This window comes from Sebastes fasciatus, chromosome 3 (assembly GCF_043250625.1).
Source record: "Sebastes fasciatus isolate fSebFas1 chromosome 3, fSebFas1.pri, whole genome shotgun sequence".
In the NCBI taxonomy this organism is placed as follows: domain Eukaryota; kingdom Metazoa; phylum Chordata; class Actinopteri; order Perciformes; family Sebastidae; genus Sebastes; species Sebastes fasciatus.
In genome coordinates this window covers 7,738,928-7,762,539 of record NC_133797.1, presented here as the reverse complement: position 1 = coordinate 7,762,539, position 23,612 = coordinate 7,738,928, and the positions used below count along the sequence as shown (strand labels likewise).

The window sequence follows — 23,612 nt, the reverse complement described above, 5'->3', positions numbered from 1 at the left end:
GAGTCTGACCTGCGTGGTAGGAACACAGCAGCAGGTTTAACAGTGGCTTCACACACACAGATGAAAACAAGTCAATTGTTTTTCTTTCGTTTGGTTTTAATACAAAAATCCAGAGATATCATACATCGCCATCTCAGATTTCATCTTTCACATTAGAACCCAAATTAGAGGAAAAAGGGGAAGAAAAGAGACCGAGGAGGAGGGGGAAAAAATAAAACAAATTCCAGATGCTCATACGTTTACTCGCCTTTTAACATTTTCACTTCTGTCACCTCGGGCAACGGGCTGAGATGCTGTTCTCTGACCTTTAGAGGAGCCGTGTTAATGAACAGAGAAGAGCCCTCTGAAACAGGATAGTTAAGAGTCCCTGTGTACATGCAGATCAAACCATTTCTAACAACAACAACAAGTGACTTTGCCAGGAGGGCTCAGCGTAACCACTTCAACCAGATCTAGAAATGATTTATCATCAATAAGAAGAGCTTCGTCGATCCATTATGGACAGGAAGGTGTCTATGGTATTGCTTAGATCTATCCAACTCTCTCAGAACTATGTAAAAATGTTAAAGAGTAGCAGTGTATTTGAAACGGAGCACGACACACAACCTTTACAGTTTTTAAATCTGTGCTACAAGGTGCTCCCATATTAACAGACAGAGGATTACATATTCCCAAGTTTAAACAGGAACCGTGAGGGAAGCACAGTCTGACGTTAAAACACACACACAAAAAAAAAAAACTGTTCACATGTGAGGCGACGTTGTTCGTGCAGCGCCCCAGCACAGATCGGGACTTCCTCAAGCACACTCCACGGCAACCGCCACATGTAGATCAGCGATTTACTGGAGCGTTACAGCAGATCCAGATGCGCCTGCGGTCGCTGGATGTCCTCGGTATCTACGTCGGGTCCTCAGTAACTACGTCAGGTCCTCAGTAACTCTTCCTGCTCAGCTTCCTACAGATCTGTCAGAGATCAGATCCACTCAGCTCAGTCCTCCCGTCCCCCAGTGACAGTTGTGTCCTGTTTTTCATTTAAATTAGCTTTTTTTTTAAAATAAGGGGGGAACGCAGTATGCGATAGGCGTGTGTCGGAACAGCAGAGTCCAACTCGAGTGGTTGCTGTCACTGTTATTGATCGTCTCCGAGGAAACGGACAGTCCGTGTCGGTCCGTCGCCGTTTCTCCCGACAGTTTGCCAATAACTAACTGTTTATTATCATTTTCAGCTTGGTTGTCAGCTTTATTAAAAAAGTAAAATGGCCATTCCTGTTATCTTCCTCTTCCCCTCCTCCCCCCCCCCCCCTCCCTCCCTCTTTCCCACAAATATACACAACCGCACACATGCTCTCAACACACACACACACGCGCACACACACACACACACACACAGTCCTGATTTTCACCATGTGGGAGAGAGCCAAGCCATGCCAGGACAGACCCGATTAAGCTGAGCCAAAGAACGAAACACCCATTTTTCGCTTCCCTCCGTGTCTGGCTCTACAAAATGGCTGCCAGGCGTACCACAAGGCTCTGTGCTCGGCCCAATTCCTTTTCTCATCCGCTGTTGTTCCGTCGCGCTCACATCTCATTGGCTAGCTCCTCCGTTTCCGTGGAAACGTCTCCGTTGGCGATCTTGGTGTTCTCCTCGTATCCCGGAGGCGTGAAAGCCAACGTGTAGGGGTAAAGCTTGCGACACTCGGCTCGGTACGACTCGGCGCGCTCCTTGCAGTCGCCCAGCACGCCGCTCCGGAGACACTCCAGGACCTCTGTGCAGATCTGAGGAGGGTAGAAACAAATGTCAAATGGGAGCTCTGCACATTTAGGGAATTTTATTTATTAAAAGTCAACCTTATCTACTACTGATCCATCCACATGGGCTATATAATATAATCAATATATCAAATTATTAACCCTCTGAGACCCACAATAGACCCATTTATGTCTCTTTTAGGGGGGTACAGGGGGTCTTTAGGGGGAGATAGCAGGTCAACAGTAGATGTCACATAGAAGTGGTGTACATCATCTGAAAGCCGGGAACCTGAAGATTAATTGAGATGCAGCTCAGCACTGTGTGTCAAGTTGTTATAGTCATAAATCAGAAATAACATTAATTAATTAAATAAATTGTTAAAGTGTATAAGGCTTTAGAACATTATGATAGAAGTATATGATGGCCATCCCCATGCTCTATTTGGTCCTAAATTTAACCATTTTTACCTCTCGAGAATTAATAAAAATGACCAATAATCCCTTCAAATAACTACAGTAAGACACCAAGAGTTTGAGGAACACCGTAGAAAAAGTCCCTGCTGTGATTTGGTATCAAAAACTTTTGACATTTGGAGATTTCTGCAAGAATTGCATTTTTCAGCGATTGGATGGCGAGCACTTCTGTTCTGGAAACTCCTCAGAAACCCCCTTATTGTCAATCTAGCTAGGAAAGCCATCCATTCTCTGAATGCCCTAGGTTTGTAGTTTGTGGCTGTAAAGTTTCATGAGGCTGTGATTATCCTAGAGGTCACCACAGGTCATTTTATACAGTGAGGTCAAATTACTACTATGGGGGACTAACATCACATTAATACAATTGAGCTCATTGGATCCACAAGAGTCTCAGCTTGACAGTGATACCCAATTTATGTAATTGTAAGACTGTTTAGGGATCCCAGTATGCAGAAATATCCAAACACCATTTTAGAATAGGTGAAAAAACATATTTATATTGCATTCATATAACTGCATGGTTTCTGCCCCAAACTGCATGTGATTATCATAAAGTGGGCATGTCTGTAAAGGGGAGACTCGTGGGTACCCATAGAACCCATTTTCATTCACATATCATGAGGTCAGAGGTCAAGGGACCCCTTTAAAAATGGCCATGCCAGTTTTTCCTCGCCAAAATTTAGCGTAACTTTAGAGCGTTATTTATCGTTCTTCCTGACAAGCTAGCATGACATGTTTGTCACCAATAGATTCCTTAGGTTTTTTTAGTTTCAGATGATATCTGTACCTTCTAGCTCTAAAACTGAACCTGCTTCAGCCTCTGAAAGACAGTGAAGTCAATCAAGATTGCCGGTCTCAGGTGTTAATAAGGTTATAATAAGGACTACATCAATATCAGTACTTCCACTGTGGTATCAATGCATAATTGCTAACATTGATAGTATGTATTCCAACTTTTTACCAGACAGTCGTGACACTGCATGATTCCATGAATGCGTACCTGTATGGTTCGGTTGTTGAGTGGCTCATCTAGTGCTGTGGCCAGCTCTGCTGCCTTTGTTTCAGTCGATGAGTCCAGGTACGCCATCATCTTAGCAGCTGCAGGAGGGAGAGAAGAAGTCAGTCTGTCAGTCTGAGGGAAAGTCCTGGAGAGGCAGGATTGTTTTTAGGTTTTTAAGTAGCCTACCAGCTAGTCGGTGTGGTATGGAGTTTGAGTGCTTGGTGAGGTAGGCCTGGTTGAAGCTCATGGCGTTGCTGTCTCCGAACAGTCGGGTGATCTCCTGCTTCAGCACCGTCCGGACTGTCGCCGGCAGCTCCTTGCTCTCAGAGACTGAAAGAAAGGAGAGGAAGACGAGGGAGAGGTGTGAGAAATGGTGGGAGGAATGTTGAAAACAAAAAGAAGTAGGAAGAAAAGGGCAAGGAGGAAGGTGGTGGGTAGTAAATTAGAAAGAGAAAGGATGCAGGAATAAAGGAACAAAAAAGGTATATAACAAAATGTGAAGGACATGAAATCAACAACATTCAACAGCTGTGGTATTAATGAGGAACCCTCTCTCCTACCTCCTTTAAAGAAGCGTACTAGACACTGGTGTAACCATGGGTGGTCTCGGTCGATGGCCAACGCTCTCTTCACCGATTGGAGCATCAACAGGTATTTTTCTGAAAAGAGAAGACGGATTGTAAATCTGTGTGAAGCAGAAATTAAGTAAATGAGGTAAAGGACAACACGGTAAGAACTAGGGGATGTCACAAGAACCGATAGTTTGATACCAAGTTGATACAAAAATTCTGAGAACGTGACGGTACTCATTTTTCTACAGTGCAACAGGTACCGTATCCCGTCCCGGGGACAACGGAAAATGTGTTTGGGATGCAATAAACTCACCATCGATGCGTTCAGGGGATGAACCCTATTTTTCCTTTATAATGCTACATTGTGAACAACAAATCTGTGTTGAAAACGGCCGAACGAGAGCTAGTTAACTTTAGCTGTGGAGGACTGTGCTGCTTACCGGCTGCTAACAGCTAACGTTAACTAACTCTCGTTCTGCCGACTTCAACACAGGAGGTGCCAGTGATTTACATAATGATACATGATGCGTTCAGGCTCTATTCAGTAAAAACTGAGTATTGAGCGAAGGTAAATTCCAACGTTTTCATGATGTGCTCAAATGTAATCTTGTAAAATACAGTTTTTGGTGAGAAACTTGAGTAAATCCAGATGTTTGAAGGAGATGTTTTCACAGCAAAATAAAATAAATGATAGAGGGAATTATGACCTGATTAACTTCCTAACAAAAACAAGTATGCAAACGGTAATAAAAGGAGTGGATGTTGAGGTACCTGGGATTTATTGTTTTACTTTTGTTTTCTATTGTATCATCAACAATTTGTATCGAGAATCCTGGAATTCCATTGGTATTGGTATCGACTACTAAATTTCTTGCATCGCGACACCCCTAGTAAAGGCCTTTGCACACCTAGTCCTTTTTTTTTTTTTACACACCGACTCCGAAACTTTCGTTCGTCATTTAAGTTTGCGGAACTTTCGGCTAGACCTTCTGCATTTTTTTGCATCCGTCAAAAGGCAAAAGAGGTTTTTTTTGACCACTCAGTCACCGACCGTGCAAACGTCTGCCAAAATGGCATCTGATAAAAACACTTTACGGAAAAGATAGATTGTGGCAGGTGATTGCAGAACAGCTTGGATTCGGGGATGGTCACAAAACAAAAGGATGTAGGAAAGATTAGAGAGTAGTGATCACAAACAACAGCTTCTTGCTAATGTCATTCATTCATTAGCCCCGTTTGGGACTAGCGCTATCCATCGCACCCACGTAATTAATTCAGTTTTGTCTCGTACTGTGAATCTTCGCAACAAATAGAATAATAAAGACGCATCGCACTCAGTGTGCAAGGTTTCTGTGTGTAACGTTTTTTTTTAATCAAATGACGAATTAATAATATGCATACGCAGAAAAAACTAAAACGAACTTGGTGTGCAAAGATCTTAAAAACTAAAGAAAAAGTCAGTGAAGTGTCATTTAAATGTGCTTGCCAACCTTTCCTGAAGTAGATCTCAAAGGCCAGTAGGTGTGTGTCTATTTTGTCCTTGACCAGGTGTTTCAGGGGAATCAGGAACTTGACAGCTTCTTCCAGTGGATATTCTACCTGTAAACAGGAAGTGACAGAGAGGGAACACAAAATCAGCTTAACTGACTCCGCTCACCTGATAGTATGTTATTCTGTGTGTAACCTGTGTGAGCAGCGGTGAAGACAAATTTCCATTGCCTTGCCACTGACTGTAAAGTTTTTATGATTCTTTATGTTTCTAACCTTGACCAGCTTGTCAGGTATTAGCTCCTCCTTGGGCCCTCCGATCTCCTCGTCATCATCCTCCTTCTTCTTCTTCTGGTTCTTCAGCTGCTTCTCCTTCTCCGCGTTCTTCTTCTCCTCCTCCAGCTGGGCTTTCTTCTGGGCTCTCCGCTGCTTGTTCCTCAGCTTCTTCAGCTCTTTGTCCGAGAGGTTAGCTAGAGAAGAGAGCGGGGGCGTTAATGATGGACAAAATCTACTAATTTCAGCATTTAATACATATTGGACACTCAAAGTAGTGTCTCACCGGTGTCGGCCTGCAGCTCCTTGCTGTCGTCAGTTAGGGGATTGTCGTGGAGGCTCAGGTAGATCTGGATGGCGCTGATGGCAGCCTTGTAGTAGAAGGGATGCATCCGGAGCACGTCCTCCAGCTTCAGTAGGTCCACGTAGGAGCGTAGCGTCATCTTCCTCATGCAGTAGGTGTGGAAATCAAACTGGTCGTCTGTGATCTCCACAAAATGCTGATGAGAGAGGGGAGAAAGGAGGAGGAAGATGTAAACAAAACAAAAAAACAAAACAATCAAGGAACTCCTTAGCTAAGGAGTCTCATGCATGTAATAATACACCAGGTACAATCCCTGATAATAAAGGCTCACTCTTTCAATCTCGTGGCACTTCTTGAGGGCATCCCCGAACTTGTTCATGGACTTGTAGGCGAGTGCACACTCCGTCTGGAACCACATGCACTGCATCTCGTTGAGGTTCTCCACTGCTGATGCTCCCTCCTGGACCGAGACAAAGCAAAAAACACACGCATGAGCAAAGTGAATGACAAAACAAGGACGTGACCAATTATCATGTCAAGTGCTGCACACACATTTGTCTGGTCATTTTGTGTTACTGTGGATCTATTATTATTATTATTATTCTTCATGTATAGAATTATGTTGCCAATCATGACCGGGCTTGTTTAGGTTCACTGTGTGTGAACTCCTTTGCAGATATGGCTGATAGAATTAGACAGGATTTTTAGGAGAGGCCTTTTGTAAGTTATATTGAGGTACAATGAGTTAGAATTAGGGCTGTTAATTGTGATTAATTGCACCTTTTTTATCTGTTCAAAATGTGCCTTAAAGGGAGATTTGTCTGGTATTTAATACTCTTATCAACATGGGAGTGGGCAAATATGCTGCTTTATGCAAATGTACGGATATATTTATTATTGAAAATCATTTATCAACACAAAACAATGACAAATATTGCCCCAAAAAAATATGCTCAAATCATAACATGGTAAACTGCAGCCCAACAGGCAACAACAGCTGTCAGTGTGTCAGTGTGCTGACTTGACTATGACTTGCCCCAAAACTGCATGTGATTATCACAGCGTTATTTAGGCTCCTCCGCTACAAGCTAGTATGACATGGTTGGTACCAATGGATTTAGGTTTTCTAGTCTCATGATGCCAGCATCTTCACACTTTAAAACGGAGTTGCGTTAATGCCTTAAAGAAATTAGTGGCATCAAAATGAATTTGCGTTAATGCGTTATTATCTCGTTAACTGTGGCAGCCCTAATTTATAACCCTGTGTTAATCTGCATAAGTGAAAAGAATTCCACCTTCAGTTATTTCAGGTTGTAGGCTAGTAATACTGAGGGGTCATGAGGTCTCCAGGTTCTATGATTTTGTTTTGACATTTTCAAAAGTTTTCCTCAGCTCGTCGGCTGTCTGTTTGGACTTGTGTGCACACCCACGGACAGTTTCTCTCACCCGGGTGAACTTGGAGCACATTTCCTCGGCCTCTTTGACCATGCCAGCCTTCAGCATGTACTTGGCACACTTGGAGTTGATGAATCTGTCAGCGGTGTCCAGAGCCTGGGCCTCGTCCATCCACTGAGCAGCCTCTTTGATGTTCCCAGCATGCTGCAGGAGGGTAAAGGTCAATACAACACGACAACAGCACGGCAACTCTCCATTGCTCCTCAGTTATAACCCCCTAAACATGTGTGCCGTATGCTACCTTGTAAATCTTGGCTTTGATAAGGAAGAGTTCGATGAGCGTCGGCGTGCTCTCGATGGCTGCGTTGATGTATTCTAGAGCCAGCGTCTGTTGGCCAATCATGTCGTAATGCTGTGCCAGGAAGTACTGCACCCAGAGCAATGTGGTCGGTGGTTCCTCCTTACCGTCATCTGCGACAGAGAGATTGTTTCGAGGTTACTTCTTCAGGGATTGTAAACAAAAGACTGCAATAGTTGTAGGTTCTGAACAGAAATGAGAATGTTGGTTATACTCCTTAAGATTTGAATGAAATCAATCCCCACTTTGGATACTTTTCTCAATATTATTGATTAGAAAGACATCAAATTTCTTATCATAATACTGATTAATACATTTTCTTCTCACCGTTCTGGTTGAACATTCTACAGCTTTTTAATGTGGTTTCATAGCTGACAACCAGCTCCTCTATTAATGCCACCTGCAAAGAGAAAGAAGACAGGGTACATTACCTGACCTGCAGTATAGAGTACATATCTGTGAGTGAATACTTCAATAATCAATCAATAACTTAACACCCTTAACACGCCCCCAGTTTGGAGAAACAGACAGGAGTTAGCAGCACAGAAGCAAAGTAATGTACTGCTGTGGACGGGGACAGCAACAAAACGTATTTTAGACAGCTAAAAGAAAGGCTCACCTTAAAAAAAATCTGTTCAAGTGTACGTTATATTTCTAATATTTTCACTGCTTTACCTTGACGGCCCTTTCTGACAGGGAACGCCAAAGCCACCAGACTCTGGTCCGTCAGTTATGTCTAGTTCACACTACACAATTTTAGCCCTGATTTTCTGCTCCGTGACAGTTTTTGTTGCTCACCAACAAAAGCCCCAGATCAGAGGCAAATCAGCATTGACTCACCGCTCGCACATTGGTGCTCGAGGGTCATGTGTGAACTGCCCAAAGACATGAGCCAGGAGGCGCGCTGAAGCTCGCCGATGCCTCGCAGACACCTCGCAGACACGTTCCGGATATCTATCAAGCTAAAAAAAAAAACTGTCGGGGACTTCGGCCTCAAGCTACAGCCAGTGAGAGTGCAAAATACGGGTTGAGGGGAAACCTGGGGGAGGAGGCCTGTAACAGTAGGAACTTACTGTAAAAGTTGTTGCTGCACCTAGAGGGAAAAAAATAGTAAAAAAAAAAAAAAAGTGTGGAAACAGGCTATTTTGTAAATGCATGTGCCAACGACAACATCAGCAATGTGTCTTGCGCATGGTATCACGTCATTTACTGTGTATTTGTCACGTGTGTTTTCGTGACAAAATGTAATTTGGAGACCTCGTCGTGGATTTCTTCCAGTGAAAGGTCTTGTAGTGGGAAAACCACAATGACTTAAAGAATTGTAGTGTGTACTTAGCTTTAGTCGGTTAGTTTGTGATATTGCGTGACTTTGGTGAAACACAATAACACAAACAAACTCCCGTGTTCTGTGAGGTAAAATTACTGTTTTTTCCCCCCAAAAGGAGTCTAGTGGCTTTGAAGAGAGCATAGATAACGGCTTCAGTTCCCCGTTGGAAAGGGCTGTCTGACGGCAAGGTAAAGCAGTGAAAATATTCTAAATATTGTGTACACTTGTATAGACTGATATTGATTTTTGATATTTTATTTTTTTAGATGTTTAAAATATGTTCTGCTGCTGCCCCCATCTGCAGCAATACATTACTTTGCTCCCGTGCTGGTACTCCTGTCTATTTCTCCAAACTGGGGGCATGGCGACCGTCAACTACTATAGGTAATACACTGACTATGGATAAGTACCTCATACAACCCCACATCAAACAACCCGATCTATCCCTTTAAACCTAGTACAAAGGAATCTTTCCCCTTCCTTCAGTGCATTATGTAAGCTGGTTTAAAGTGAAGTGAGGAAAAAGTCTTTGTGATGTAGAGCAGTCATCTGTCGTGTGTTAGCAGCAGTGCTGTCACCTTTTCTTTGTCGTTGTACAGTGATTTCAGAGTGGTGAAGACGGGCGGACAGCCTTTACTGAAGTTCAACCGCAGATACCTGTCCAGACACTCTCTGAACTTCTCACCTGTAGAGAAATACGGGGAGATGGAGAAGATCATAAAACTTTACGCCACCTCTAATCACGCAGTTAATTTCATTCATGGTCAAAAAATGACTAACAAATAAAAGTAGAGTAAAAACTGGAAACCCAAATAGCATGAATACAATCAAACAACTGAAGCTGAAGACGGCTACTAGCGTGATCGTTCATTCCTACGACACGGATGGAAAATTGGACTGAAGTCCCTGAAAGGAGACCCACCAGAGAGGAAGTTGAGGGGCAGCCGGCGAGGAACCAGTCCTTTGGGAAACTTCTCCCAGGCGTCTTCATAGATCTTTTGTCTCTCTTCTACACCACCTGGGAAAAAGCAAACAGAAAAATTAACTAGTGTAGACAACTGTAGCTTGTACAATGAATGTCAGTGATGATGATGTTGTGTCATACCTGGTTTTTGGGCATTTTCCAAGCCCCGGTAATAGGACCAGTTCTCGGGGTTCCTCTCCTGCAGACGGCGGTAGACCTCTGTTGCCTCATCCAGACGCTCCAACTTCAACAGTAACTCTCCTACAGAAACATGAGAAGAGATTTGGTGTCAAAGTGCATAGAAAGAGTCCAAAGCTGCTCTGATTCAACCGAAGGTTAGAGAAGGTTAAGGTTGAAGAAGCTGAACAGCAAGTAAATATTCATTTGAATCTTGTAAAAAAAAAAAAATACAGCCCTGACATTCTATTATTGAAATGCAGCAGAGCGTCACCTGCTCGGGTGAGCATTAAGATATCTTACAACGTGAACAAACGGTCCACACTGACTCTGGTCCAGCTGTATATTAACAGTCTGAAATATAGTGTGTGTGTGTAAATAGAGTGGTGCGGAAATGACGAATATTTGAAAGCCAACTCAGAAGTAAAAGGTGAACATTAGGCTATAAACTAACTAACGTCGCATGACTTCAGGTCCCCACCACTAAGCTAAAGGAGGACTAGTGTTTGGCGTGATGGCGTTTAGTAGTTTAATTTAGCCACTTGTTAGCAAACGCCTTTTTTAGGACATGTAAAAGGATCGGAAGATCGACAGTTTGATCTCAGGCTCCTCCAGTCCGCATGTTGAAGTGTCCTTGGACAAGATCCTGAACCCCAAATGGCTCCCAAAGGCTGTGCCATCAATGTATGAATGTGTGTGAGTGAATGGGTGAAGACTGACATGTAGTGTAAAGTGCTTTTGAGTGGTCGGAAGACTAGAATGGAGCTATAAAAAAGCAATTCCATTTACTGACGTATTTTATGTCGTAGAGCAAAACGTTAAAATCTCTTAAAAGGAGCAGTGTGTAGGATATGGTGGCAGATTGCAAACACCTGAAATTTTCCCGTGTACCAAGCGTGTAGGAGAACTACGGCGGCCGACGTTAAAACGTGAATGCTCTCTTTAGAGCCAGTGTTTGGTTTGTCCGTCCATGGGGCCTGTAGAAACATGGTGGCTGGCTCCATGAAGAGGACCCGCTCCCTATGTATATATAAACGGCTCATTCTAAGGTAACGAAACCACAACGATTCTTATTTTCAGTTGATTATACACTAAAGAAAAACACTTATTAATATTATATTACATGCCTGCCAATAGATGCCCTTAAACGCTACATTTTGGCCCTACATTTTTGAAAGGTTAACTCATCAAATTGCCTGTGATGTTTCAGAGACTTTGTCTGGATGCTTTTTGCCAAAATCTACTATAGTAGGTTTACTATGGCCGCTCTGGATTTACTAGTATACACATGTTTACCCTTACAGTCACCTGAGGCGCGTAGAGCCACCATTGGCTAATCCCAAGGTTCTGGATTCAGTGTGACATTGACAGAGTACGTTTGGAGCACAGTGACCCACCTCGTGTCTCCTCCACAGCCAGTTTGTCACAGATCTGCTTCTCGTAGTTGGACAGATGCTCCAGGGCCTCCTTGTAAAGGCCTGCTTCTCTCAGCACCTGGTTCTGGTACAGCAGGAGCTCGCTGTACTCGTAGTCCACTTTGTCTGGAGACGTCTGGACAAACAAATGGGTTGTTTGGTGAATTCAACATTTTTCGACAAGCAACAGTGAAATACTACTGGAGTTGCTGGGTGAACTTCAGGACAATGCATCATTGTTGGTGTATATGTGCCGTTGCCTAGTCACAACAGCTTGTTGTATTACATATATGGCACAAAGACAGGAAGCAGAATGGTCTTATCAGGAGTAAGCCAGAGAGAGTGAGCTCTATTGTGACCGATGCACAGAGGACAGAGACAACACCCATATTTAAAAACTCTGTCGAGAGGAAGGACTGACTGGCTTAAATCACGCACTGTAACTCAGAAGCATCAATCAGAAAGTCAGACACCTACGACATGACAAGAAATGTGAGTAATCCTGTTACTCATCTTACACTGCAGAGTGTTGAACAGCATCTGCGATACACAAGATACTTGATATTCATGGCTCAGTTTCTCAGTCCTGATCATAATACCATATCTCACCTCATGTATGAAGAATGAGAAGGAAAGTATTTTTATTTGGGCTGTCAATCGATTAAAATAGTTAATCGCAAAATAATCACACATTTTGTATCTGTTCAAAATGTACCTTAAAAGGGAGATAAATATCTAATACTCTTTCCAACATGGGAGCAAATATGCTGCTTTATGCAAATGTGTGTATCTATTTATTATTGGAAATCAATTAACATAAAACAATGACAGATATTGTCCAGAAACCCTCACAGGTACTGCATTTAGCATAACAAATATGCTCAAATCATAACATGGCAAACTGCAGCCCAACAGACGTCAGTGTGTCAGTGTGCTGACTTGACTATGACTTGCCCCAATGTGCATTTGATTATCATAAAGTGGGTATATCTGTAAAGTGGAGACTCGTGGGTACCCATAGAACCCATTTTCATTCACATATCTTGAGGTCAGAGGTCAAGGGACCCCTTTGAAAATGGCCATGCCAGTTTTTCCTCGCCAAAATATAGCGCAAGTTTGGAGCGTTATTTATCCTCCTTCATGACAAGCTAGTATGACATGGTGGGTACCAATGGATTCCTTAGATTTTTCTAGTTTCATATGATACCAGTATCTTCACTCAAGCTTTAAAACTGAACCTGTTACAACCTAAAAATCACAAGTTGTGTTAATGCTTTAAAGAAATTAGTGGCGTTAAAACTAATTTGAGTCAACGCGTTACTATCACATACTTTTGACGGCCCTAGTTTATATATATATATATATATATATGAGAGACATGGTAAGCCGTCATTGGGTCTAACCTGTTGTGTTTTCCTGAACTCCTCAATGATCTTTGCAGCCATCTCGTAGTCCTCCAGGAGGTGATAGGCGATGGCGTAGCCGATCCAGGAGGCCCGCTGCGCTGGACGCAGCTGCAACAGCTGGTACCGTGTCTCCTACAGAGAAAAAAAAATCCAAACACCAGTTTATTTAGCCATGCTTACTATCAGGACAAACTGGGTGACAAAAGAATGAACTAATGTCCTCTGTAAGACAACTCTTCATGTGGCCCAAAGGATTTGTAAAGCGATGTGTAGCTAGGGAGATAAACTAGGAGGAAATGACGGTTGGCAGCACAACGTGGAGAAGAGATATTTTGCTGATTCATGGTTTTGACACCAGGTTGTTACTAGCTCGCTCAGGGAGAACCAAATAACAACACATCTAATACACTCTGATTCAGTGCCCCTCCCTTTCCCACTCTCGTCCATATTTTTAATCCTTTCAACCACACTTTCATCTCGCCATTTCATACCTCTCACTAAATAAGCATCTAAATCCCAGGCTGTGTCCCACGAGAGCTGTTCTACATTGTGAAGCCTGACTGCAACCTGATATCTGCCTGCTGATATGCTCCGTCCTCTCCAAATCGGTGCCATACTGCGTCCTGGACGAGGCAGAGCGACAGATTGGAGTGTGGTACTCCAGGAAGTTATTTCCCCACAAATTATTCAAGTCGGTTTTATTCTTGAATTACAAAGAAAAGTTGCCATATTTCTTAAATCTGCTTCTCACAACTGGGTGTGGACTCTAGAGCACGGCTCTTCTACGGCTGACCTGACCCCCGAGTGGGGCTGGATGACTGAAAATTGGTTTTCATTCATGAAAATCTCACCCTGTAGCCCTCCAGGTCTCTCATCTGGATCTGCAGCAGGGACAGGTCTCGGAGGATCTGCAGGTTGTCCTTGTCCCACTTCAGAGCGTTGCGGTAACACTTGATGGCCTCATCGTACTTCTTGTCCGAGCGCTGCAGTAGGCCGTAAACATGCCAGCCTGGGACGCACGTGGAGTTAAGGAACAACCTCCATTCAATCTGATGTTATCAAAATACTATTAAAAAGGTATAGAGAAGTGCACAGAGGTGTTGTGGTTACTGGGCCCAATGAGCCTCTCCTGGTTAGAGCAGACAACTGGTTTAACTGATCTATAAAGTATCAATAACTTAATGATGGTTCTTTAACAGTTTTTTTTTTTTCAAATGTTAACTTATTAAAGAAGTCACATTCTGCTAACAATTTGAGAAACAAAAATATATATAATAAACTACTCATGCCATTGATTAACGTGAGCATCATACACACCCATGACTGTGGGTATACACCTGAATATGTGTTGAAGATAACGGTCACTGCTGACTTGGTTTTAAAGGTGCTATTGATAACATTCAGACACTAGATGTCTCATTCTCCCTCCCCTGTTCCATTGCATTGGCTTCACAACAAGTTGTTGCCAGACACTTACATTAATCTCAGCCATTTATCTGTTTTTTCGTCACTAACTGATGACCCAGAGACACCGCGTGGTACCAACGTTGTTTTACCATTTGCTCACAAGCCTTGTTAAAAGTGGGAACTAAACGTCAGATATTTTCCACAGAGATAAACAAAACATTAATTTGGGATCCGGCAGAATTTTTTTAAATGTTTAATTCACAATCAGAATTTTTTCAGGAAAAGCCATACTTTTATTCGGCACCTTTCTAAAAGCCGTTTATTATTATTATTTTATATTTTGTTACACAAAGATGTTATCAATAAGACCTTTAAATAGGGCTGCAAATAACTAACTAAATGTCATCGTCTTCTCCATTAATCGATCAAGTGCCCCAAATGATGAAATAAATTCCAAAAATCACTACATATGAGTTCAAATGATGACATAACACTTTGTATACCAGCATGCATCCCTCAAAGTATACACTACACAAACGAGACACACATTTGCCACAGGCTTCTCAAGATAAGAAATGACTGGTGAAGCTAAAAAAGATAGGGTGTTGTCTGCTCAGAGAAACAGTATGTTGACTTTAAACTTAGGCTGCTGCCCAGCACTTATCTGCTGGAAATGTGCACAGATTTCCGTCAGACCCGAGAGTCACAGGGAGACAGAGAGAGAGAGAGAGCAATAGAGATGTGCTGACTATACTCCACACAGACAAGAGCTCCTCAGCACAATGTGCATCTCAAGGTCCCGTAACATCAGACACACATTCACTCATTTTACAAAAGACAACAACTGAACGTCTTCAATCAGGGTTCTTGCACCATTTTTAAAGTTTAAATTTAATGCTTTTTGAAACTTCAACAAATATAAGACCCCAAAAATATCAAAACGATTTCTTTGAAAGAAAAGAGGGGAACTTCTGAAATTGTTTCGAGGGCTGCAGCAATTTCTGTCCACTTCTTTCTCAACAGCTTTTCTTTTTGTAAATTTCCACCAGGAACAGGATGTGACATCATCTCAAAAGGAATCTAGTTGTAGTCTTGTAAATAGTGACCCTGTAAGATCCCCAGTATCTGCAAAATCGTATAGTCTGTGACTAAAAACTCTGAGACGTAAGACACATTGCCTTTAGATGTGAGAGGGTGTCAGATTTAAGTCTTTTAAAAATCTTTTAAAAGTCTTCTAGTGTCTGGTAGGCATTAAACGCACCATCTGCAAATGTAATACCTACAGCAAATTCATGGTAAATTTAAGACAATTTAAGTCCTTAATTTCCTTGATTTTACATTAAGACCTTTTCAAGACTTTTTAAGGAGCCGTGGGAACTCTTTAAGTGACAACAGCTTAACCCAGAGCATATCACCTTCACTTACACACAACATTAGGTGTGGCATGACATGAGTAAGGATACAGACGTGGCTCTTGAGGTCATTGCGCAGGCCTCTTCGCACCAGGTCGTAGGCCTCCTCCTTCTTCCCCAGACAGTTCAGGGTCAGTCCCTTCATCGCCAGCGTCTCTGCAGATAGTCAATGGTACAGCAGACGGTAAGAAATACAGCACATATTGTCCAATGACAGGAGAATTTTCTCATCCATCTGTACGCCTGCTGCTTACCTCCATGCTCTGCGAACTTGGGGTTGGACAGAATTTGTTTGCAGAACTTGAGCCCATTTCTGTACTGCTTGTGTTCGTAACATCGCTGTCAAAGGAAGGAGAGAAATTACGTTAAGCAAAGAGAACAAGAGTGACGTTTCAGAGAGACAGAGAAGCAGCACAATACTCATCCTGGAGTTGATAGCCTTGTCCCGACTCATAACAACTAGCTCAACTGTGCAAGTTGATTGAGTTGTTGGACACTTGCTAAAGTAATGCCGGGCAGACACACAGCTGACAACCTGCTAAACTAAACTAAATATGCGGTGGAGACTTTTACTGGGAAAGTGGCTGCATGTCTGCGACACAACACGCAGCACCGTGGCAGCTAAGTTAACGCTGCCGGACGGTGAACTGAAGACAGTGAACGCAGCATCGTGACTGCTACAGTAAACTCTCTTAATACTAGACCATGGGGAAAAGATGAATAATGCACTTCTAGGGACTTTTACTTTGGAAAATATCTAAATGTATCCATTAAAAATGTATCAAATCGGGAGATACAGTAGGTCTATCGTTCCAGCCATAGACTTTGTACCCTATGACATCACAAATTTGAGTTTTAGCACTCTAGTTTTTGGATTTGGGAGCGAGTTGTTCATATTTACTAATATTTTTTGGACTGTCTAAGACCAAAGGAATAACATGCATGTATTTTGAAAATGGGTCTAGTTCCTCTTTAAGAGCTCTGGTCACAGACTGGGTTATAGTTATACAGCAATGATATTATTACAACAGCAGACCATGATCAGACAATGTACTCCAAAATTATTCCTCAAAACTATCCATATTAACATGCATCAGCCTTCTGCACACAGCCGAGCTTAAATGTTGAATCAGACTTTTTACTAATACACACAGTATTACACCACCTTAAAGGAATTACCAGCTTTTTGCCCTAAAGTTATATTTAGTATGCAGTTGCACAATCAACAGTACACCACCTCTCTTTTTAAGCCGATCACTGTGTGTGTGTGTATCTGAGTGAGTGAGAGAGATGGGAAGAGTTAAGCTGGCAGATGGCATTTCGTTGTCCCACCGTCAACTTCACTAATGGTGAAAAAAAGATTACGTCAACCTCACATATGGCCGGGTGCCAAGGCTGGTTATGAAATTATAAGTAATTCACTGTTGAACTAAGCGGAGGATTGCACCACTTACAGAGACTTCAGGCTAGAGGACAGAAGAGACAGGCTGATGTCCCGTCAGTTGCCGGATGGTGCTGCCTTATCTACATACTGTACTCTAACTGAACTGCATAAAGGACAATGACAGAAAAGACCTGAAAAGATCCGTTCAAGGGTGTAATGCAGAGTAATTGGACACACACTAGTAGTACTCGCCTCAATGGCACAACCTTTTCACCATATACCCAATCTCTGAACCCATCAGCAATCGGTCTGACAATGAATAAGCCTCGGGGGGGCAAGGGGCTATATTTCTGGGGTTCCGGTGTAGCCAGTGGTTTTCCAGGCCAAGACTCCCTTTTGCATGCGCTGCTCATTGTTTACAGTCTGATTAGCAACTTTAAATGTGAGACTGGATTTGGAGTTGAGAGGCGACGTGTATGACCGGGTTGTTTCACAAGTAGCCAGTTTACAAGCTAATTTTAAACGAATAAAAAGCTAAGTCATCGTCAGACGATAGCCATTGGGTTCCCAGATTGCAATTCGGCCAATGTGTTCCGCCTCTTTTGCTCTCCATATGGAGAGCCTGCATTCAACAAATGCCTGCTCGAACGTGACGGGTCAATACTACTCGGACTACAAACGGAAAACCAGAACGTTTCCGATGCCAAAATCTTGTCCCGTTGCCTACAGATTCTACATGTGACTGCAGAATCTGTTTATAGAGATTACCATGTACCCAAACCCGAAGCATTTGATTTACTGACACCAATTTCTCTCCACATGTAGAAACCAAACCATGAGGAACTATAAAAAACTGTTAAATCAAAACTTGTTGTAGCTCAGTACTCCATTGTCCTGATTCATTCAATAATCAATGTAATGACAGCCATGCATAGAGTCTTAGCATTGCATTGGGTTTTTAAAAATACTACTACTAAAAACAAAACACTGAGCTCCTGCAGAAAGCTACATTGGAAGGTGTAACACCATTTACTTTTAACACAAGTAAGGGTCAATTCAAAAAGTCACACATGTATTATGCAGGTATACAGATGCTAGTACACACCCAAACTGTACTGTTCAATATAAATTTAGCAACATTAACACCACCAGCTGTGCTTAATATCCAGCATGTTCTCTACCTCACCCAAAATAACTCAGCCCGCTGAGTTACAGAGAGAATGTGTCAGAGCGGTGGCTCTAAGCTGCAGGGCTCGCTGCAAGGAGAGCAAACGGTAGATTTAGGGGAAACATTTTCCAAAGCACTGACGTCACATTCGCGTCATATTGGTGGTGAGGAGGAGGAGAGTCTTGGGGATACAACTCGCAAGCGTCGACATTAGTGAAGAGCAACTGAAAATGATGATGATGCAAAATTGGACTACAACTTTTCACTCAGTAGTTGAATTAAAATGTAGTTAGGTTTCTGCTAAGTTTGGGCATTTATGTCCATAAGGTTTTCACTCTTCTTCATTATGCAGAGCCTAGTCAGAAATATAAGATATCAGGAAAAGAGGAGTATTTGTAATCATACTAATCAATATTATCAGTTGTGTGCCAGCCTAAAGGTCCTGGCACCTTTATTGTTCTATACACCAAATACTACCCATAATACATTTGGACTAGGGATGTCACAAGAACCGATACTTTGGTACCAACTTGATGCCATATTTCTGAAAATGTGACTGTACACGTTTTTTCTATGGTACCGTAAAGTACCGGGGATCAGGTCTCGAGATGAACGTCGTCCCATTGTCCCGGGGACGATAGAAAATGTCTCTGATAATTAGGGCTGTGTATTGGCAAGAATATGGTGATACGATACGTATCATGATACAGGATAACAATTCAATATATTGCGGTACTGTGAGCAAGGCAATATATTACGATTTATTTAATTTAATTTTATGGCATAAAGACGCCACAAATAAACCATTTTAGAATGAGCAAAAATAAAATTTATACAGCATGCAAAAAAAACTGCATGTTTTTTGTCCCAAACTACATGTGATTAGCATAAACTGGACATGTCTGTGAAGGGGAGACTCGTGGGTATCCATAGAGCCCATTTTCATTCACACATCTGGAGGTCGGAGGTCAGAGGTCAAGGGACCCCTGGGAAATCGCCATGTCTTTCCTCGCCAAAATTTTGCGTAACTTTGGAGTGTTATGTAGCCTCCATCGCTAAAAGCTATGATGACATAGTTGGTACCAACGGACACTAGTTTCATATGATGCCAGTTATGTCACTCTAGCTTTAAAACTGAGCCTGTTACAACCTCCTGGCCCGACTGGCAGATTTTTAAGAGGAGAGAGACAGTCCTGGATAAATCATTTCAACAGGGAGACTCAGTTCCACTCTGCTGAACCTGTCACACAGCATGAAGAGCGCTGAATAAAAACCTAAGGGGCTCACCTTTGGTGTGGGCGTGTTGCTACAGGTATCAGTGTAATGACATGAAATACCTGGAAGTCCAGTTTAAAGAATTACATCTATTAGTCAGGATTTTTTTGGCAGTGCTCTGTGTGGCACCGTGGGACTTTTCAGTTTCTCTCTCACTCCTATTACATTTGTATTTTTTTTTTAAAACTTTACCCCCATTTGTCTGCAACACAGTTTTATCATTTGTTGCAGCAGCTTAGGGAGAAATGTGGAGCGCTTGGCTGGATGCAATTCATTGCCCTGTAAATTCAACTGCAGCACAAAAAGTTTTCATGTCAGAACATGACTGCAATAAAACACTGATGGAATCACTATTTTAATGAGATAATAAACTCAACCAACACCAGGGAAGGCAGTCTGCAATACATGCAAAGACCATGTCAGCATGGGAGGAACAACAGCAAAAAGTACAAATACTTCAAACTTTACTTGTCATTTTTACTGCAAATGTGTATCAGTTTCAAATATCAATCTCCTTGATTACTAATAATCTGTATCAGTATTGACTCTAAAAAAAACACATTGGTCAACCCGTTGTGCAGGGACCAACTTTAGGTTAAACTAACAGTGAGGGAAAAGTGTTCCCCCTACCACAACAGAACAAAATGGAAACTCATCAAACTCCAGTGCCATGCAGAAGTTGGAGACCTGCCAACTTCTAATAATGCATTTGGGCACTCAGTCTGGGAAAGCAAAAAATAAATAGGGGTGTGGTCCACTTCTGACTACGGCCAGAGAGAAAACTGTTTCAAATCTCATATCACATCCCCACAGCAGAAAGGGTCATGAATGACAGTACTTTTATTCCTGGTTTTCTCATTCAAACAGCAATTTCAAACAGATGAAATGCTTTCAGACCTCTTAACAAGAACTAAAGGTCACCTCACTTTATTATAGACAAGTGTTGAACAATGATGTTTAGCTGAAAAAAGTTTGTGTTTGTGACATTAAACTCTAATAAATGCCTTCTACTGTATATACTCATAGCTCCTCATGCAGAAAGTAAGACTACCAGAAGATTTTGTAACCTGCAGCACCATACTTTAAAAAAGTAGCAGTATCATGCACAATTTAAAACGATTTGGTAATAAGTTAGTAAGTATGCTAGTGAAGGTTTTTCTGTAACTTTCTGTTAAAGCTGGAGAAGCCAGGCTGGAGTAAATATTATTTTAAAAAAAATATTTTTTATAAAACGGTCACTATAACCTGACAGTAGTGCATGCCTCTACAGTGCATCTACAAGATTTCACAGACCGGAGGAAAACAAACAATCAGAGCTGAGCTGGAGCCATGCCGTCTCTGAGAAGCTGTCAATCACTCGAGAACTCCGATCAAACAGTCAAACTAGGCAGCGCTGATCAAATATGAATCAATATTTTGTCACTGTAATGCCTATTTCTCGCCTCAAATGTTTTCAGAAACATCTTTTAGTGTACTGTTTAGCTGTAAAATTAGAACGTTTGTGACCTGGCCGCCATGTTGAGATTAGTTGAGGAAATACCAAGCCCCGCCCACCAGCCGAAGCAAACTTTCTCATTTTACAGCTCAACAGTACACTTTAAGGGGAAAAGCTGGTCCACCGTAACACAGTCTGAGCCAGAGTTACAGATACAGGAAGTTTGTTCGGGTCTTGAGCTCGCTTGAGCGGAGGAGTTGTGGCCTCGTAGCATTTATTCACCGACAAATAAAGTGTACACACACTGTCTGCTACACTTACGTTCACAGCTATAACGCCACACACGGTCTGTTGGAAACTCGCTGAAGTTTCGCTGCGCTGACAGACCATATGTGTGTGTCTACGGGGGGGGGCACGAAGCTACCAGCAGAGCTACAGCTGCTAATGTGGCACAACACACACACTGTTTGTTGGCCAATCGCTATCGTTAATCCGGGCAGACACACAGCTGACAACCTGCTAAACTAAATGTGCGGCGGAGACTTTTACTGGGAAAGTGGTTGCATGTCCGTGACATGCAGCCACTTTCCCCGCAGCATCTAAGTTATCTATCCGCTGTCTCTGTTGAATGAACAGACAATATGAACGCTCTCTCTCTCTCTCTCTCTGAAATGACCTGTGATTGGCCAAAGTCTCCCATAATGGGCTAGATTTTTTTTAAAGCCTGTAAACAGAGCCATGAGGAGGTGCAGAAGTCTAGCTATCTCTCAGGACACTTGAATTACAATATGCTGAAAGGTTATTTTGAAAGGAATTTTCTGCCTACTGCCACTTTAAATGTTTCCTGCATTATTGTGCAACACAAAATAATCTCAATCTCAGTTTTTATTCACCCAGTGATTTAAATTAATTGCACACAATCTGCATTGTGTTCCCAGTCTGAGGTATGCACACAAACACAGACTCTAACTTTTCAAGATCAAGTGCAGGTCACAGGTCTGTTTTTTCCTGCCAGAGGCAGAGTGAATGAATGACCTTCTGCCAATGTGCTGATAAACAGCCACCAACTCCCAGCAGAGCCCCTGCCTGCCTTTCAAAACAATGAAGGTTATCTGAACTGGTCAGTGACATTAAACGGGTCACTGCCAACGTGCTTTACACAGTCCCTGGAAAGTATGCAGCTAGTTGTCCATGCAGAGATGTTGAACAACACACACACACTGACAACCAATAAAGCATGGCAGAGGAAGAGGAAGAGGAAGACTTGTTTAACATGCAGCAAACTACTAAACTAGACTTCATCCACACCCGTTCAACAATTCCTCTGACCCACATAAACATGTGTGCAGATAGCAAACAAAGAGCAGGGCGGCACGAGGATCCAGATATGGAGGAGAGGGATGGATGGATGGATGGATGGGTAGCTAGCTGCCAGAGCACAGCAGCAGGCCTGAAGCAGCTACAGATTTGCTGACACAGTCACGCCGGTCCGTCCCTTTGCTCCCTCTCATTTTCACACACATGCACACTACCAGTTTGACCTAATCCAAGAAGCTAGACTGGTGATGGTAATGAGTGCAGACAGGGGGTCCAACACACAGACAGATTAAGACTGACTATTATCTGCTGAAACAAGATATCTAACGCTAGCTGGCTACAAGGCCTATTAAAGGAGGCTAGGTCACTGGTCTTGGGATGGAGGTATGACGCATGCGCAGTGTAACTCAAGCCGCGTTGCGATTGGCTCAATTTCGGCCAGGGCAGACTAGATTCTACTGCGCATGTGCAGTATCCCCGCAGCTATGACGCGTGTCCCAGCCTCCTGTAATAGGCCTTGGCTGGCTAGCGTTAGCCGATTAGCTAACGTCAAATGAGCATCCAGTGCTCGCATAGCTGGTTAGTTAGCATGGCCCACGGCTAACACAGTTAAAAACACGGTTAAAACCCTTCTATGCATTAAGTTAACAAGAAACAAACGCCAAAACACGTATAAGAGGTAGTTTGAGAAGCTAACTCAACAGCACACACGACCGTTACTTTGGCTAGCGGGTTAGCAGCGTGCTAAGTAGCGCTGAGTTGCTGGTTGTTGTGTGAGCGGCGCTGAGGCCGATCAACATGTTAAACCAGCAGCGACGTGCTTCTGGTGCTGCTGCACTTTAATCACCATCAACACGTCAGTCAGAGTCACAACAGAGTGAAGAACCACCATGTGGGCTTCACGTTGCGGTGACAGCGCATGTCAGGCCGGGCTACACTCAGCTAGCCCATTCAATGATGCCATCTTGCTAACACACTGGAGCTAACGGCTAACGGCTAACGGCTAGCAGCCGGAGAGCGACAGAGAGCCGCCGATGAACGCTCAAACTCACACGTGAGTTGTCTCGTATCGTAATGCGACTGTTTAACATTAAACTCACCAGGATCCTCTTGAAGAGCGCGTTTTCTTTGGGCGGCAGAGTGACTGTCGGCATCGTTGCGGTTGAGATCAGTTCCCCCCTCGACCTCAGCACATGTAGCTAAAGTTAGCCCGGCTAGTCAAGACGAGTCGAGTCGAGCTGAGTGAGCGCTCCGCTGCTTCAGCCGCTCCGCTCGATTGCTCCGGCTCCTCTTCCTCTCCTCACTCACTTCCT

General features: G+C 42.9%; 1 protein-coding gene across 1 annotated transcript; it reads right to left on the bottom strand.

Annotated features, from left to right (window-relative positions):
• Positions 1 to 75: 75 nt before the first annotated feature.
• naa15b (N-alpha-acetyltransferase 15, NatA auxiliary subunit b) lies at positions 76 to 23,612 on the bottom strand. Its single transcript, XM_074628723.1, has 20 exons — positions 23,400 to 23,612; positions 15,975 to 16,059; positions 15,772 to 15,876; positions 13,753 to 13,910; positions 12,899 to 13,033; positions 11,478 to 11,631; positions 10,045 to 10,164; positions 9,862 to 9,957; positions 9,518 to 9,624; positions 7,940 to 8,012; positions 7,556 to 7,725; positions 7,306 to 7,458; positions 6,191 to 6,319; positions 5,842 to 6,055; positions 5,559 to 5,752; positions 5,285 to 5,393; positions 3,783 to 3,881; positions 3,409 to 3,552; positions 3,223 to 3,320; positions 76 to 1,775 (listed from the first exon to the last, which is right to left on the bottom strand). Exons 1-20 carry the CDS (start codon positions 23,451 to 23,453, stop codon positions 1,578 to 1,580), a joined length of 2,595 nt encoding a protein of 864 aa, XP_074484824.1. The 5' UTR covers positions 23,454 to 23,612; the 3' UTR covers positions 76 to 1,577.

Excerpts from the sequence above, each read along its gene's own strand:
- naa15b (XM_074628723.1), bottom strand. The coding sequence starts at position 23,453 with ATGCCGACAGTCACTCTGCCGCCCAAAGAAAACGCGCTCTTCAAGAGG. Across the intron at positions 7,726-7,939 it reads TAGAATGTTCAACCAGAACG|ATGACGGTAAGGAGGAACCA; the intron begins GTGAGAAGAAAA and ends TCTCTGTCGCAG. Across the intron at positions 6,056-6,190 it reads AGTGCCACGAGATTGAAAGA|CATTTTGTGGAGATCACAGA; the intron begins GTGAGCCTTTAT and ends CTCTCTCATCAG.